The sequence below is a fragment of the Myripristis murdjan genome, chromosome 14 (assembly GCF_902150065.1).
Source record: "Myripristis murdjan chromosome 14, fMyrMur1.1, whole genome shotgun sequence".
In the NCBI taxonomy this organism is placed as follows: Eukaryota; Metazoa; Chordata; class Actinopteri; order Holocentriformes; family Holocentridae; genus Myripristis; species Myripristis murdjan.
This window is the reverse complement of record NC_043993.1, coordinates 38,782,798-38,800,891: the sequence shown is the minus strand read 5'-3', so window position 1 is coordinate 38,800,891 and position 18,094 is coordinate 38,782,798. Positions and strand designations below refer to the sequence as shown.

The 18,094-nt window shown below is 42.4% G+C and overlaps 1 protein-coding gene across 1 annotated transcript in view; it reads left to right on the top strand.

Moving 5' to 3' along the window:
* LOC115372049 (homeobox protein cut-like 1) overlaps window positions 1-18,094 on the top strand; it is a 148,096-nt gene that overhangs the window by 99,988 nt on the left and 30,014 nt on the right. Inside the window, exons 9-15 of the mRNA XM_030069749.1 lie at window positions 3,094-3,142; window positions 5,553-5,657; window positions 6,670-6,858; window positions 7,255-7,313; window positions 9,063-9,111; window positions 9,219-9,312; window positions 13,247-14,032. Of these exons, the coding sequence (XP_029925609.1) occupies window positions 3,094-3,142; window positions 5,553-5,657; window positions 6,670-6,858; window positions 7,255-7,313; window positions 9,063-9,111; window positions 9,219-9,312; window positions 13,247-14,032 (1,331 nt within the window). The remainder of the gene's footprint in view (window positions 1-3,093; window positions 3,143-5,552; window positions 5,658-6,669; window positions 6,859-7,254; window positions 7,314-9,062; window positions 9,112-9,218; window positions 9,313-13,246; window positions 14,033-18,094) is intronic.

Here is an 18,094-nt window from a genome sequence, read left to right as displayed (position 1 = left end):
TTGTTTATCTCCAGCTTGTGAACGCAGAGCCTCCTCTCTCCAGGGCACCTCTTCATCCCCTCACTGTTTCCCAAACCCAGGCAAACCCCAAGGTATTTCATAAAGTCTTGGATCTGTGTTGTGCTGAGACTCAGCTGTCAAATTCCACACCACTTGGGTTGCATTGCCTTAATTAATTAGCCGGTTAATATCAAACATAGCCAGGTCAGAGGAAAGCTTTTCGCCCACTTTGGGACTGCATTTGATTATGATAGATGTCATGGGAAACACAGTCATGCTTTCATAATCGCAATAAATCAACTGAAGCTGATTTTGATCAAATCTACAGATCTGATGTCTGTTGTCTGAATTATTCATTTAACAGAAAATAGTAATGTGATTTTATTATTATCCTCATAGATATCAGGACAATTGTTGCTCTGTTTTCCACAAATTCCTGCTTTGAGATGCTGTTTACTTCATGTTATGAAACAGAGGCCCGGCGAGGGAGCCCAGCCATTATGGTTACAGTTGGATGTGGATTCAGCTTGAATCCACATGTGAATGCAAATATTATAGCATCCAGAATCATTTTTGAATTGTGATTTACTACCGCTTTGCATTTTTATATTGCTCCCTTCACAGAATTATCACCCAGTGCAGTATTACGAAATTGAGTATCTAACGAGAAAATACATTTCCTGCAGAAAATACATGGGCTGTTTATAACCTACTGAATAGGATAGCAAAAACCCAAGGATTGGAGCACCAGTTAAGAGCGCGCACCATGTACCAAGGCTCAGTCCCGATCGTAGCTAACGGGGTTCGAATCTGACCTCAGGTCCTTTGCTGCAGGTCATCCCCTCTCTCTCCTGCCTTTCCTGTCTAACTCCACTGTGACTATCAAATAAAGCAGAAATGCCGAAAAAATAATCTTTAAAACAAACAAACAAACAAACAAACAAAAACAAGGATTGTAGTAGTGCTAGTAGTTGTAGTGGCTAAAGAAATAGTAGCAATGACAGTAATTGTTGTAGTAACAGAAATCAAAGTAGTAGTGTCAGCAGCAGTGGTTGTATTAAAATCAGTAACAATAGAAGTAAATAGAAAATAGAGGAAAAAAGTAGAATTAATAAGTATAAAAGTAGTAGAAGAGGTAGTAGTGGTAGTATAAGGAGTAAGACTAGCAGTAGTAATAGTAGTAGTATTAGTACCATTTTCAGTAATGGTAATGTGCTGTGGAAGAGCAACAGTGTGTGGGAATGCAAAGTATTGAGTACAAAAAGCATTTGAGCGGAAGGTAACTTTAAAGCTACTCTTACACTGTGTTCATTCTAATGCCAGTTTAGTTCACACAGTGATTTTTTTTTTTTTTTTTGATGATTATTTAGCTCATCACCCACCAATAAAACTAATTGCATTTCACATTATTGCAACGTTGCAAAGTTGGTGTCTGTGGCAATGCAAAAAAATAAAAAACTAATATTTGGAAAGAAAAACAAAGGAAAAGGAAACCAAAATTATAATGTGCACGACAAAACCGGGGTCAGCCCCAGTTTTCCAGGAAGCTGCACGGTGAAACCAGCCTCCAGCTCTCTCTGTCAGATGCTTCCGTCAGGAAAAGAGGTTAATGCGTTCGGGATGGAGTCTCTGTCAGAAATGCTCAAGTGCTGGTAAAAGTAAAAGTTGAGTTTTTTAATTAAAATTAATGTAGACTTGCTCTGCTTTCTGACAGAAAAGCGCTTGAGCTCAGAAGGACCACTTTTGTGCACACATGCAGTTTTCTAGCAAGCCAGCAGTATTCTAGTTCTGACAAGACAAATAATGCAAACAAAGTCCAGCCCTGTCGGCAGCGGAGTGTGCAGGCAGAGCAGGACGGGGTGAACGTTTTGTCTTTTGCTATTGGAATGCTAAAGTGTGAATATCGCCTGTGCAGAAATTTGGTGCATGGATATTCTGCAAAACCGTGTCACCATAATGTGTTGTGCCGCTGTGAGATAGCTTGAGTGCATTAGCCTTCATCTAGCCCACTAGAGCCCTACCGGCAGGACTGGAGCATGCACTTCTGCCACTCCAGGCGAAAAACAGTTATACTGCCCCCCTTTAAATTTGCAATGCACCAGCAACAACTCATGAAAAAACAATATCCCATGCACACAGTGCCGTGCAAATATGCTCAAACTGTCAACAATCATGTTAACAATATCTGGGCATTTTGTGGGGACTTACTGAATGTGCCGAGCAGAGGCTTTCAGTTATTGGTTACTCGGTGATCAAACTCCTGAATGAGTTCATTGGCCCACCAACCTCGCTTAAGAGCTGCCCTACCAGTGTGAATTTTATCAACGAAGACGAGACAAGCAAAAAACAGATCATAGGTAATAATGACTATGACAATTTGTATGTTTGGTTTTTGTTGAGGAGACGGGACCAAAATGCTATTAGTCGACTGTCAGACGTTCAGAAATCCCCCCTCTGCTGCGTCTGTCAAGATATAACCTGACAGTGTGCCGCCCTGTCATGGGTTTGAGTTCACTGTGATTCACATGACACTCCAGTCAAGACAGAAAGAAGAGGTCTGTGGACACACTTGACTGATAATGCTGCAGAAAATAAAACACAAAGCCCAGCAGGAAGAGAAGAGCCGGCCTGTGAGCTCACAGTATGTGGGAAGAACAGGAGCTCAGCCCTTAAAGCGCCGTGTTCTTCTCTGATGAGGACAGAGTCTCAGTGAATGGCCTGGGCTGCCGTGTGACGCGCCGTGTTGCTGTGATCTACTAAAATCACTGGATTAGCAGTTTGCATTGTTCCAGGTGAAGCAGCTCAATAAACATCTCGCCGGTTTACAGAGAGAAAGTTGAGTTTGTTGGTTTGCAGTAAAGCAGCAGTCGGTGCAGCTCCTGTTCTCTGCTCTCTGCATCATCACCGACTGAAGAGCAGCTACATTCATGTGAGCCTGGAGGCTTGGGCAGGGCGTCAAGCAGCTGACAGTGTCATAGCTGCCAGATGGGGTGATCATGTCAAATAATGTTTGAGAATGAACACACACTTTTTAAACACGTCTTATCTTGGTTTTGTTTGTGGTTATAAGTTTTTCCTGTTTTCCTTCTCCAGGGCAGAAGAGATCAAAGTTGTGATGTCTGAGCTGGAGCGGGCCAATCAGGTGAGTCCCTGTTCTGGCCTTTCTCCTGCTAATTTTAAAACCGTACAGAGGACATACAAAGGACATGAGCATCTTTATAAGATGCCCAGGTAAGCTATACTTTACAAAATAACAATGTAAACTGTACTTTACAAAATAACTACGTAAACTGTACTTTACAAAATAACCACGTAAACTGTACTTTACAAAATAACCACGTAAACTGTACTTTACAGAATAACCATGTAAACTATACTTTTCAAAATAACCAGATAAACTGTACTTTACAAAATATCCAGGTAAACTGTACTTTACAAAATAACCAGGTAAACTATACTTTACAAAATAACCACATAAACTATACTTTACAAAATAACCACGTAAACTGTACTTTACCTGGGTATTTATGGTGTTTGTCATTCTTATCCACTGTGGGTTCACTTTCTCAGATTTAAATAAAGCACAAAGGATTATTTATTGATAAACTAGTGTTTGATTGTCATTATATATTTCATTTGCATGTTTTCTTGACATATTTCTTGGCTTGAATAGATGGCAGTAATCATCTTTTCACACATCGGCAAATATTAAGATTACAAAGGTTTGTGTGATTGCATTAATAAAATATGATTTTAATACAAGCATGGAATGTACTTACAAAAATATCAGATTGAGGCTTTGCTACTTTCAACTTTCAGAATAACTCAGCAGTGTCAGAAATGTTACATTTTCATAAATCCATAAAGATGAATTATGATTCATCTAAAGGTTGCATGTTTAAGTGCCAGCATGTGCCAAGGCATTATAATGCTGCTCTAACTCTGTGCTGTGTTGGATAACGCTGAGTGATGTGCATTAGTACAAGCTTTTGGACCTGAAATAGAGAAATTGTGTAAAACATGATGTAATCCTCTCGCTAATTAATACATATTGCCATGTTGTGTCAAGGTACAGTGCAGAAATATGTATTTGTTTTGTCAGTAAACAATAAAATCTATAAACTGCTCAAATTTGTGGCAACCAGAGAAAAGTTTTTCTCCTCTCTTTTTAAATTTGATATCGCTGAAATTTCTTCTATCAGAATAAAGTGAAGAAAGAGGTGCCAGGTGCTAATTTTAAAAAGCAAAACCTTTTGCTGAAAAAAGCCACTCATCAGGATTAGGGTTAGGGTTACGCCAGAATATTCAGTTTGTCTGTGACATGGCTTGGTGATCAATGTACCCAGAATCAGCATCAGAAATACTTTATTGATCCCTGAGGGGAAACTGGGTAAAGGGAAATAAACCGCACAGATTTCTCATCCATGCCTGATTCTCTCCGTCTCAGCATCTGTGTGGACGGAGCAGCATGAGGTTTGTGTAAATGACCAACAGCTGCTTCTGCCTGAGCTGCTGAGTCATCACGCACGGGACCCACTCTGCCACCCGTCCCATACCCGTCCCATACCCGTCCCATACCCGTCCCATACCTTTCCCATACCCGTCCCATACCCGTCCCATACCCGTCCCATACCCGTCTCATACCCGTCCCATACCTTTCCCATACCCGTCCCATACCTTTCCCATACCGTCCCATACCCGTCCCATACCCGTCCCATACCTTTCCCATACCCGTCCCATACCCGTCCCATACCCGTCCCATATCCATCCCATACCCGTCCAATACCCATCCCATACCTGTCCCATACCCGTCCCATACCCGTCCCATACCTTTCCCATACCCGTCCCATACCCGTCCCATACCCGTCTCATACCCGTCCCATACCCGTCTCATACCCGTCCCATACCTTTCCCATACCCGTCCCATACCCGTCCCATACCTTTCCCATACCCGTCCCATACCTTTCCTATACCCGTCCCATACCCATCCCATACCCGTCCAATACCCGTCCCATACCTTTCCCATACCTGTCCCATACCCGTCCCATACGTCCCATACCTTTCCCATACCTGTCCCATACCTGTCCCGTACCTGTCCCGTACCTGTCCCATACCCGTCCCGTACCTGTCCCATACCCGTCCCATACCTGTCCCATACCCGTCCCATACCGTCCCATACCCACTGGTGATAGATGTGCACACAAGGCAGCCTGTAGTATAACTCCTGCCAGAGCAATTTGTATATTTTTAAGCAGTTTTTTTTTTTTTTTTTTTTTTTTTTTTTTTTGTGGTTTACTAGGTTTTCAGGAAGCTTATGGATAAGAGCAAAACTGAGCAGCAGTGCTGGGAATCGTGGGGGCAGCACAGCTGACAGGTCAACAGGGACCGCTCTATCAGCGAGACATGAACACAGTTTTAGAAATGATAATATCAGAGAAAAGAATCCTCCTGTGGTGATGTGTTTAATGACCTCACAGACCAACGCCGTCTACAACGCAGCCCCCTCTTCTGCCAAACTGGCTTCTCACTTTTTGCCATTTCTGTGTCCACAGAGAGCAGACGAAGCTCAGCGGGAGGCCGACGCTCTTAGGGAACAGCTGACGTCTGCCAATAAGTCCCTACAGCTGGCCACTCAGATCCAGAAAGCTCCAGATATGGTATGTTGTCAGAGGCGTTTCAAACAAGAACTCCAGTGGAGGATAATAACTAATCTTCTGAAATGGCTTTTTGTCAGATTCAGTGATGTAATTACCCATGACACAAAACGTCCATGAAATACCCCATTACCACTGATAGACCCCCACTCAGTTTGCACAAGGCAAAAACTGCTTGTGAAATCATTTTAGGTAACAGCATATATGGGAAATATGGGTGTGTGTACAGTATTAGAGAAAGCTGTAACAGGACAGGATAATGTGGGTGTGTGTACAGTATTAGAGAAAGCTGTAACAGGACAGGATAATGTGGGTGTGTGTACAGTATTAGAGAAAGCTGTAACAGGACAGGATAATGTGGGTGTGTGTACAGTATTAGAGAAAGCTGTAACAGGACAGGACGATGCGAGACGAGGTGCACTGAGGACGGTGTGGTAATATTTCTGTATTGGATCAGCTGTTTTGATCAGCACTGAAGATTTGAGGATGGTTTGATTTTATTTTACTATTTATATTTCAAGTAAAGAACTAAAGGATCCCACTGTTTTCAGGTTGTAACGAATATTTGAAAGTAAATGTGTTTTGTCATAATTGCCATGTATATCATTCCCACAACTATACTCTGAAATATCGTGATATTATTTTAAAGCCCACCCCTAGTTATAATTTGTGTCAGAATTCAGTGTATTTTTAGCATAGAAAGTATAGTATACATACTTAGTATTGTATATTTATACTATATATACGATAAGTTAGCTAACCAGCTAGTATCTTGCCCAGAACGCTGGTGGATTTCATAATAATGCAGCTTGTTTCAGTCTCACACATACAACAGAATGTCAATAGATACTGGATGTGAGTGTGATCCTGAAATATGATTTATGCTGTTGATATTTAACTTATACATCAGTTGACATTCTGTATGACCACATTTTCCACCTTCATCCACGGGGCACAAGCGCTGTTTGCTGTTGGTTTGTGGGTCGTTCCAGTCATAGCAGCTTCCCCTCTGCAGGAGCAGGCCCTGGAGGTCCTGTCACGCTCCAACCTGGAGGTGGAGCTGAGCGCCAAGCAGCGGGAGGTGCTGCAGCTGGCAGAGGACATCCAGAGACTGCAGGTCAGTCTCGACAGCATCCGCGAAGCCTCCACCGCACAGATCAGCCAGCTGAAGCACGAGCTGAGCACCAAGGAGGCTGCGCTCAGGGTGAGTCCAGCCCCACGCAGCAGCTCCTCTGGGGTCACCCTCACGAACATCACATGTGAAGTATCGTGTGGAGATGAGCAGACTGTCGGTGTGCTTTTTGCGTACAAAAAGCACACTACAAGTATGTAGTGTGCTTTTGGGACACAGCCAAACAAAATGCATACAAAAATTGACAAAATAGTCTTTTTATTGTTAACTAACAATAAACTTCTATTTATATACCTTGTTTTCCACATTGCCAATATTTGCATAAGGACAACCCACCCGCACCTGCTGGTGGATGAGCATACTGTGTTTTTCTGAATTAAAAAAAAAAAAAAAACATATCCATATGAAGTGATATATTGAGCTCAGGATTTGTCTGCTGATTGTAAGTTCTGTCTTCTCTAATACCAGCAACTGGAAGAGAAGCTCCACGAACAGGCCGACTATGAAGATGTCAAGAAGGAGCTCAGGTGATTGAATTTTCCTTATTCACGCTGTCGTCTGTTCAGCCGTCCATACAAATGAATCGTGATGCATCATGGTCCCGGCTCCCAGCTCCAGACGTGCAGCAGGGCCGAGGTGAAAGCCAGAGTTTGGCCGGTGCTCAGGTCCGCTCTTTACAGATCCTCGCCGATGACATTCGCAGGCTGTGCCAAGCCACCTCGAGACCATCATTAACCTTTAGATTTAGTCTTTGAATGGGAACATGCTGAGGCCACACCTCATTGGTTCTGTTCTCTGCATGTTAGACGCAGGCATTTTGATTGGATAAGAGGCTGTTACATTTGACTTAACCCCTTTTCAATGGGTTGAGGTATGCAGGAGGTAATGAGAGGGGCATTGTCCTAGAAGCAGTGGAGGATCGATGATAGGATCTCGACACATCGGATGAACTTCTCGATGTAAGCTGCAATTTGTCATCTTATCTTTACTGGGGGAGTGAAGGACATTTCAGCATGAGCAGCAGTTCTCTTGTTCTCTGCTTGTTGTATCTGAATTTGTGACATGAATTGGGAAATGAAGCTGCTTTTTGTACCCGGTAACCAGTGTAGCTCTCAGATGCAGAAGTGGCTACAGACAGTGGCCTTCTTTGTCCGGGTGATGTGGAGCTGTGACGTGTCTCTGTTTGAACCGGCATCAAAGACTTTAACTGAGTTAAGGCCGACCGATAAGCTAACTGGAAGGCACTGCTCATGTTGAGTAAAACTAAACTTATCTCATTTGGAAGGATAAATTCAAGAATGCAAGTGATGGGAGATAATGTGGATACTGAATGTGTATGTGAAAATAAGCTCCTTTGTGTGACTATAAACTATGCTGGAAATCTCATGTGAGATATGTAGAATCAAAACCGAGGAAAAACTGTTAGGTCATAAAGCACAATATGCATTTTACTGCTGTCTTGTGCTGCCGTATCTGAGTTACTGCGCAGTAATTGTACATACTTCAGAAAAAGGCTGTTAGGATGCCTGGTGTACATTAAGGTTATGTCAGATGCTGGTTTGTTTAATTAGCAGCTTAGTGGTACATGCTGAATAAACACATCAAAGCATATAGCAGTCAATAACTTACGGCTGTTTAGGTAATTAGTATTAAAAAAAGTGGTAGGATTAATTAAGTTTTACTTCGTCCTACTCTTTTACAACATAATTTCATGTCCATTATAACTCTCTGCCTCAATTTATAATTTTTGCCTCAATTTATATTGTGATGTTTTTTGTTTTGTTTTGTTTGTTTTATTACTTCTGCTACATGTTTGAAATGAATTAAAAAAACTAAACAAAGCTAATGTTTATTGGACCATGGCTGTAGTTGGTTGCCATGAGTTTCCCAGGCTGCATCAGTCTGTGGCCGTGGCTGGCTGTATGAGCAGCAGATGTTATCGTCAGGCCTGCTGAGAGCTTCAGTCCGCAGCGTCGGCCCCGACTGTGGTGGAAGCTCCAAGCGTCTGTGTGAAGCAGAAGAAAAGACTTCCATTCTTCTCGGCTCCTCAAGTGGCTATTAGTTTTCACTGAATTGAACTGGATTCTTCCTTTCATAGATAATATCACTGGAAATTAAATTTGCATCAAAGAGATGATTGGATAGCCATAATGAAGGCCAGCCTGATTGGGGTTAAGGATTTCAGTGCATAGCGAGCGTTGAGGGATGTGTGAGCTGACATGGAGAAGAGGACAATCGCTTTTGGTGATTCAACATTTATTCTTGTTCTTTAACAGCGTCCTCAAGTCCATGGAGTCTGCTGCCTCAAACGGTTCCTCAGCCCAGGTATGGACATGGAGAAATATTAAAATGAGTGGACTCTGGACTTTTACATGCATTAATTCTTACATTACATTACATTAATTCTTAATGGTGGTCGTCCGCTCCTGCAGGACCTGAAGCCGGTGGACGTGTTGCTGCTGGACAAAAGTCAGAGGCTGCAGTCAGAGAGGTCGTCTTTACAGCTCAGCAACAGCAAGCTGAGTGGTTAGTACACACACACACACACACACACACACACACACACACACACACACACACACACAGCCGTGTTCCAACACTTCAGAGGACATTACTTTGACTTACATTCATTTCCTGAAGACTTTCCATTTCCGAAACTTAACCCTAACCACTACTTGGCCAATCCTAACCCTAACCCTAATGTTAAACTAGACCTAACCCAGTCCAAACCCTAATCTTAACCATTTCAAAATAAGATTACAATAATATATTAGACCCTAACCACAACCTGGCACTAACCTGACACAAACTTAGATCCTAAATTATTCTTAAACTAGGCCAAAACCAGTCTGCAGTTTCCAAACAACTGCCTTGACATGGAAGCGGTTTGGGCGACCCACAGGACCAGCTTGATGCTGATTGGACGATGAAATTCAGAGGCAAAACAAACTTCCTAGAGCAGTCTAACCCAGCGTAGCGCTGTATTAGCATGTGTTTCCCCATCACCTGATTGCTCTAATGAACAAACTGCTCCTGAATTTTGCAATAAAATATGAAATATGAAGTATCAACTGAGAATTGGTATTATACCTTATTACCAACCCTTAAAACCAAAAAAAAAATGTAAAAATAAATTTAAAAAAAAATTCCATTTGATCTTAAGAAAGTTTAGGTGATGTTTGCCAGCGTGACTGAAGTTGTAAAGGCTTTGGACTTTTTAGTTTCTGCAGCTGTGAATGGTTTTGCCTCTGAGGACAGGAAGTCTGGCTGGCAGATAGGAAACTCTGCCAGCGAATGGCCGACAGCAGAAGAGCTGTTGAACAATTACAGTTTCTCTGGAGGGAAAGAGGTCTTGGAGAAAGCCGGGATGTTAAATAAAGAATAGGAAAAGCAAACACGCATTGCCTGAAATGTGTAAAAGGTTTTGAGTCGAGGCAGTTCAGAGCCATCCATCGACACAAATCATCAGGTCTGAGCTTCAGCCTGGCTCTGCTTCGCCTCCTTCCCAATGGATGTGGTCTGCAGTCAAATGGAGGATTTTTTCAAGGAGATAAATCCACTGGGTGCATCCTTGAAATGCAGGTCTGTCTGAAAGAGTCAAGATATTGAATAAAATTTAAGGCCTTAAAATACATCCAAATTTTTTTTTTTTTTTTTTTTTTTTTGTTATGTCTGTTTTCCTCACCATAAAATGACATAATTCTTTCTATGGCATGTCCTCTTCTAGATTAATACAGTAGAGGGTTAGTAGTACTTTGTGCATCCTGTCTTCTACTAAAGGATGTCATACTGCCTATTTATACTTTAATAACTTTCTTTCACTATATTCAGTCAGAAATAGGCTGGCTTTCCTGCTTTGTTATTTGTTACCTTCGTCAGCAGAGCTGGAAAGGGGTTATATTTTCTCCCCCTTCCATTTGTGTGTTTGATTGTTAGCAGGATATCTCAAAAAGTTATGAACGTATTTGCATGAAACTTGGTCACTCTGTGATTAATTTTTCACACTGGGTGACCAAAGTGTGCTGTGGCAGGGAGCGTTGCTTCATATAAAAATGCATGTTACTTCTGAATGGATTCATGCAACATCACATGACACTTTGTGGAGTGACAAAGAAGAACAGATTATCTTTTCACTCTGATTAGGCAAAAGGGGCGTGGTGGTGGACATGATTAACTTTTGATGGATATTCATCATATGGAACTGGCAAATCTTGATAATTGTGTTGTGTTGTCAGAGATATGCACTCTACTCATCTTATTTATATATTTATTTGACTGGGAAACTGTTAATTTGGCTTTCTAAGACCTACAGAAACCCTTGTCCACAGCATGGTTGGACTGTTGGCATTTAGCTACATTTATCTTAATTGACTTAATTGACTTGTATACTCACAACATTTTGACAGCAGAAATGCACCATGGACAGTTGTCAGTCTGATTCCTTCCACCACAAACACATGAATTTGGCAGGTTTGTTTACCTGGGAGCATGATAAACCAGCAGCAGAGCACAGTGCAGTCCCGTGGTGAGCGGTCATGCTCGGAGGGCAGAGCCGACCTCTGCTGGCCTGGCTGCTGGTCACAGTGGTCCAGTATGTTAATGAAGCCCAGTTCTCCTCCCCTCTATGCTCTTTAGCACTCTGTACTCTTTGCTGCTCTGGAAATGTCATCCTAATTGGCTTTGGGTTGACCCCGCCAGCCGGAAAAAACAAGCCTTTCTTTTTGCATGAATACCCCATTTTGTCTTTATGTATCAAATTTATGTCAAATCATCAACCGCCTACTGGCTGCTTTGCCGAGGTTGACTCCATTAATAAATTGCTAATGCAAATATACAGTATGCTTGCCATTTTGAAGTGTTTAATGAGTGCCACCCTGATAAGTTGATATTATTTGCATGATCTGTGTGATAAGGCCTTTTTTTGCATTTTGAGTTGGTGGCTAATGGTGACCTATGGCTATGATTCAGGGTCTTTGCATAATTTTGATTTCACAAAAGAAAACAGATGTTCTATATCTGAGGACACTTTTCAAATACACTGACAGGTTTAGGCTAGCGTATAAGCTAAGCTTTCATTGCTGCTGAATTCTGCAGAATTTAGAGAAGTGTGGATGCTCATTGAGATGGCTGATGCTGTGAAGGGGATTTGAATACGGGGAGAGAGTAAAGTAGGTTAGGCATGGCATACAGAGCAAACAGCAGGTAATCCAGCTACTCCTGCCTGTCTCCCGATCCTCTGGCCTGCCTGCCAGATTCACTCCCTTCATCATGGTCAACATTCATACCACCCAGCAGCCGCTGCAGGAGCCACGTTATAGGACGTACCATGTTGAATTAATACTTTTTAACACTAAAAAAGGCAAGGGTTTGGGGTTCCAGGAGTAGGTAAATATTAATTAGAACTGCTATTTCTCAATATAATACAGAAACTGGGTCTATGAGAGGGGGCAGGGAGTTACCTATTGAAAGCTGACAGTTGTAATCTGTAAAACACAACAGCAGCTGCTGAAGGTCAATTCACAGGCACAGTGACACTCATTTATTTAAATGAGGACAAGCATGGACATTTCATTGGGGACTGTGGGAAGGAGAGCATTGAAAATATGCAAAAATAGTGGCAAGAGGGAAGTGAAAGGGAGTGGGGAGAAAAGAAATTTGTTTGCCTGCATTTATAATTTAACCTTAAAATGGTGTTCATGTAGTTGGCTATTCAACTACAAAAGCAAAACATGCAATCCTCGTCCACACCCACAAGGTGGCCGCTGTTGACTAGCACTGGTACCCACCATGCTGCTTCTCCATATTGCCTCCACCAACAGTGTTGGATGGGGTAATTTTTTGCCGCATTCCATTTGTCTGTTTGTTTGTTCGTTAGCAGGTTAACTCTAAAAGTCATGAACAGATTTGTGAGAAACTTTGTGGAAATGTTGGTCATGGTGCAAGGAACACCTGATTCACTTTTCACACCGATTGGCCAAAGCGGGGCGTGGCAGTGCCTGCAGATTCTCATACAGAGGCATGTAACTTCTGAACAGATTCATGAAGCATCATGAAACTTTGTGGAAGGAAGCACTGATTTACTTTACATTGACTGGCCAAAAAGAAAGGTAGTGGGCATGTTTAACGTTTGGTAAATACTTAATAAGTATAATTAAATAAGGTTTTGCATATTTGGGAAACATTCGATGATAGGCTTATCATCAGCTGTATTAATGATTAGCACGGACAAGATTTTCCTCTTGGGGACAATAAACTTCTTGACATTGTGAAAAACATTATAACAACCATTTAAGACAAAATACAACAGTAGGCACAGATGGCACAGTTAATGGTGGAACATAAGAACTCTAGGAGAAGTGTTATTTACTGTATTGATATTTTCTTCCTGGTTTCTAGTTATTGTGAACTGCTGTTGTTGCAGATCCTGTGATGACTGATCTCTGTTTACTGTATATCACAGGTGTGTCAGGGCGAAAAGTCAAAGAATCACTTGAAAGACCTCCACATCTCCTGGTCAGCACCATGGGCACCAACCTGCAGGGCTCTCCTCCTCCACCCTCCCAGCTGCTCCTGCGCCCTGGCATGGATAAGGGTGCCTCTGAGGACTCTACCGCCACCACCAACGGCACCCACCACTTTTTACCTTCAGGAGTTGGCATAGTGGGTGGGCAGGACTTTTTCAGTCCATCCTCAATGGCATCAGCAAGCTCTGCTTTTCCCCTAACGGGCAAGGTAGCGCTTAACTCCCTGCTCCATCGCCAGCTCATACAGACTTTCTACTCCAAAGCCCTCCAGGACTCTGTGTCCTCCTCCAGCCCTGCTTTGCTCTTCTCTCCAGCCCACTACCCCACAGCCAACTCCCTATCAAGCAGCCCCCTGCCATCACATCAGCCCCTGCAACCCCAGGCACCGCATCCGTCGACGGGAAGTCCGGATATCAATGGTTTGGCACCTTCACCCAGCCAATCAGAAGGAGCCGGGAGCATCTCTGAAGGTGAGGACATGGATACTGCTGAGATTGCACGCCAGGTCAAGGAGCAGCTGATCAAGCACAACATTGGCCAGAGGATATTTGGCCACTACGTACTTGGACTGTCTCAGGGTTCAGTCAGTGAGATCTTGGCCAGGCCCAAGCCTTGGAATAAGCTGACCATCCGCGGTAAGGAGCCCTTCCACAAGATGAGGCAGTTCCTGTCTGATGAGCAGAACATCCTGGCACTGCGCAGCATCCAAGGGCGGCAGAGAGGTGAGCCTCATTTAGGGATACTGAAGGTAAACTGGCACTTTGTCTTTTCAGGTCATATAGCTGCAGGTGGGAACTTCATTAAAGCTTCAAATGTTTTCTTCTGCAGATAAAGGCTTCTGTTTGAATGCTTTACATCAGTGGAGAATGTACCTGTCCTGTTCAGTTTCAGATTTAAAAGAATCCCAACATAACCTCTAACGTAATGTTTCTTTGCCAGTGCTCTAACATTACTTAAAGGACCATACCAGTGATTCTACATTTTACATGTCAACAAACCACATAATCAAAATCACTCAATTTGCAAATTAGTATTTCTGGTTGAATCACCTGCCTTATAATGTTCAGCTTCTATGGCTAACAAAGTCGGCACTGTTCATAAAACATGGAACTGATAACTGGCTGTTTCAGTCAGCCCAGTTTCAAGTCATCAAAACACAACAGTGCTGCTGCTTTTAGGAAAACTAAATGAGAGTGAATTTATTACAGTGATGAAATTCTGGTGTGAGGAACACATGAAAGGTAATTTTCATATTGTAGTGGAATGAATGGAAAGCAGTTGTTGGATAAAAGGCTAGAAAAACAATTTCCAAGTTCTAAAATACGACTGCTTGCTTTAGGAGAAGATCAGCAGAAACGTCAAGTGTGCATTTTGCCACAGATAGCACTAAACATGAAAAATCTCTGGTATGGCCCTTTAATGGAACACTTCGGTGAAAGGGAACATTCTTTCTCGAGTTCCAAAAAAGTGGAAAAAGAATGATTATAAAATTACTCCAAACAGCTTGATCCAAGCGTTGGGATGCCAAACGCCTGTCATGTGGGTCTAGAAGTCCGGTGTTTCCAGCGTTATCCCTTTCCGCCTCTCTGGTTGCCCCACAGCAGTTTGGTGGAAGAATCTTGGCACCTTCAAGTGCTGCTTGTCTGGTACTTATAAATGTCACAGTAAAATACAAGTTGTTGTGTGTTCACAGGCTTTTTAGTTAGAAATAACAGAATAGATCATGAAACAAAAATTTGGTGACTATCTCAGAAAGCTTGTGGTACAGGAGAATTAATTGGTTTTGTAATTGATATTTTGATAAGTTTAGGATCTTGGGTGTCATTTCTCATTTGCATGTATCACTATAGGTCACTCGTGCTCTACCCTTAGCTAAAATATTTCCAACAGAATTTGAAGGCAACATTTGCCTGTTTTTGTTGTGATGGTTGGCGTATTGTAGAACATGTGAGAAAAATCAGGTAAATACTGAACTTTTGTAACCCACATTTGGCTTCAAACCAGTCGGACTGTGCTGTTTGGAGTCGATGCAGCGTCACTTTTAGCCCCTTTGAAACTCTACAGAACCAGGCTCCATTCACTCCACTCCGAGGTTTTTGAGGAGAGTTGAGTGGTTGCTAACTTGTCGTGTGTTATGTTGACATACAAACTTCTCCAGTTTCAACTGACATAAAGGTGAGTAAACAATGAACAAGTTATTTTTTGGGTAAAGTGACTGTTTACCCCCATTAGTGGATATACTTTATTTACTACTTTATACTTTATTGTTAAGGAATTTAAGTCTAATTATCATCTCTTTGAGCTTTTTTTTTTTTTTTTGCTGTTCATCCAATAACAGTGTTGCCCAGGTCTTTAAGGACCATATCAGCAATTTTGTTTGTTTAGCCTAACCTCTACAAAATATATATACTGCATGTTGCTGCTGATCTCCTCCCAAAGCGAGCAGTGGGATTTTAGAGCTGCCAGATCATTTCAACTTTCCTCCAGCCACTGGTTTCCATTCATTCCACTACGATATGAAACATTTTCAGAGACTTCAGACTTTCTTGTTGTTCGTTTGTTTTGTTGTAAAATGTGAGTAAATTGTTGTAAATGGGCCAAACATTCAAAATCACTGGTATGGTCCATGATATGGGTAATCTTTATGAATGGACATCAGTCATTATTACTCTGCTGTCTGTCATGTTGAATGTGAAAGATACCATCCAGATCAGATTTTTAACACATTCAGTTTCCTATTACTGTCACTTCATGCCTGCTATTGTAGAGAATAAGCCCATTATATGTGACCCAGGGAGCTATTTTAGCAGCCAGTCTATCCAAATGGCCATTGTGTGTGTGCCATTTAAGGTCTGGCTACTTGCTGTCTTACTCACTGCCTGATATTGATTTTCAGTCCTAATGGCTCCCAGGCGTGCTCTGGGGACGGCTCAGACAGTTGTTGAGTTGATGACTGGGAGATAAGATTAGAGAGAGATAATTTCTAATCCAAGGTGGGAGTGGGCTTATCAGTGCTCAGCAGTCAGCCCCTGCTCACACCCGCTGTTTTGTACCTACATACATCCAGATTCAGTGGAGACAGGTTGTAGCTCACAAGTTCCTACATCACTTCTGTTCACTTCAGTTCCTGCGTCTGCTCAGAAATCAAAACAATACAGACAACTTCCACCACAGGATGTGTTTCAAGTACTCATGCTTTGATTTTTTTGGACTTTTGGCCATCATGCTTTCGCTTGTTGCAGAAATGAATGCATACGTCTGCTTACGCAGATGACACGGTAGACTAGGCAGCAGTTCGCTGAACCTGGGGACACACATGCACGTGTCCAGATGTGGCTTGAGTGATTGGATCTCAATACTTCTTCAAAATTTTTGAGTACGTTCAGATCTGTATGTAGCACTGTCCACATGTAATTCAATCACCCATGGTGGATATTAATGCCAGGCTTGACCAGGTGTTAGTGGCAAAAGATTGTAGCTGTAAGATATAAGTTAGATTTGTCAAACATTTGCGCGTTCATTACATTTGGTCCTTCAAAACCTGCACTGAAAAGTGCCTTTGGAAGGCTAACCAAGCTCTCTCCACCTTACCAAACTACTTCACCAGTACGTCCACCAAATCAGATTATGCCGATTGTCCTGTCTTCTTTTGTTCTGGGTGTTTTTCCACGCCGTCCTGTGTCTCTCTCCTGTTATTTTCCTGGAAGGACTGAAACATTTTGAGCCTGAAGTTGCAATTGGCCTGGTGACCTGGTGCTCAGGAAGTCATGGGGTTTGATCCCCTTGCAGCAAGAGGGGGATCCAAGCCCTGCACTCATTCAGCAAAATGCATATCTGCATGCGTCTCAGAGGATATGACACTAATTCCTGAATTTATACACCACCTATGCTGTGTACCACACCAACTGAATACTCTCACCAAACAAAAGTGGAGTCATGTACTTTGTGGGTTTTCTGTGTTTTAAGCAGGGTATGAAGCCAAAGAATGAACACTTGTGTCTACTGTTTCTTGTCTGGAGGCACTTCAAGAAACTGGTCTGGCAGTCGGCCTTGAATGTGTCTCGTGAACCGCAAAAATAAAAAAAGATATTAATCAAAAAGAGCCATGCAGCTTGGATGCATGACAGATAGGTATGTTGCAGTTGTGCTACGATTTGTTCTGTTCTCTACAACTAAAACCACAATGCATGATTTAGTTACCCAAAACCCCCTTTGGGGAAAAGGGAGAGTTTGATAGGTGGTTGGAATTATTGGAAATATGATTTTTACTTGAGTGCTCTCAGCCTTGTATTAAACAGTGTTATTTTCATTACATTTCCATGTTTGACATTTAGATTAGATCCTGCTGTGAGCGGCTGGTCTGGCCAACAGGAGGAAGTTTGTGTACAAACAAACAACGCAGTTGTCATTTTCCCGTCCAGCGCCCACGTTGTGAAAACAGCAAAAGCACTTGTGCTGATCTTAGCGCCCATGGGCGTGTTGGTCTGAAAATGAAGTGAGGTCAAATGCATTGTTTGTGCGTTGCTATCTTTGGGCAATTAAAAGCGATAGTTCTCACTGTTTTTAAGGGCACATTATCAAGATAGTAATGTGCGCCCACATAGGCGGGTGTGCAATGCGCATCCTTTCTGCTTGTTACGCACTCAGCAGCACACAACCATGAAAACAATTAAAAACAAAAAGATATGAGCAGACAAGATCAGCTGAGTCAGCAGATGACATCGGCGTCGACTGTCCGCTGACATCACATCCTCACTTGGTCACAGGTGGTCCTCCTCCCATCT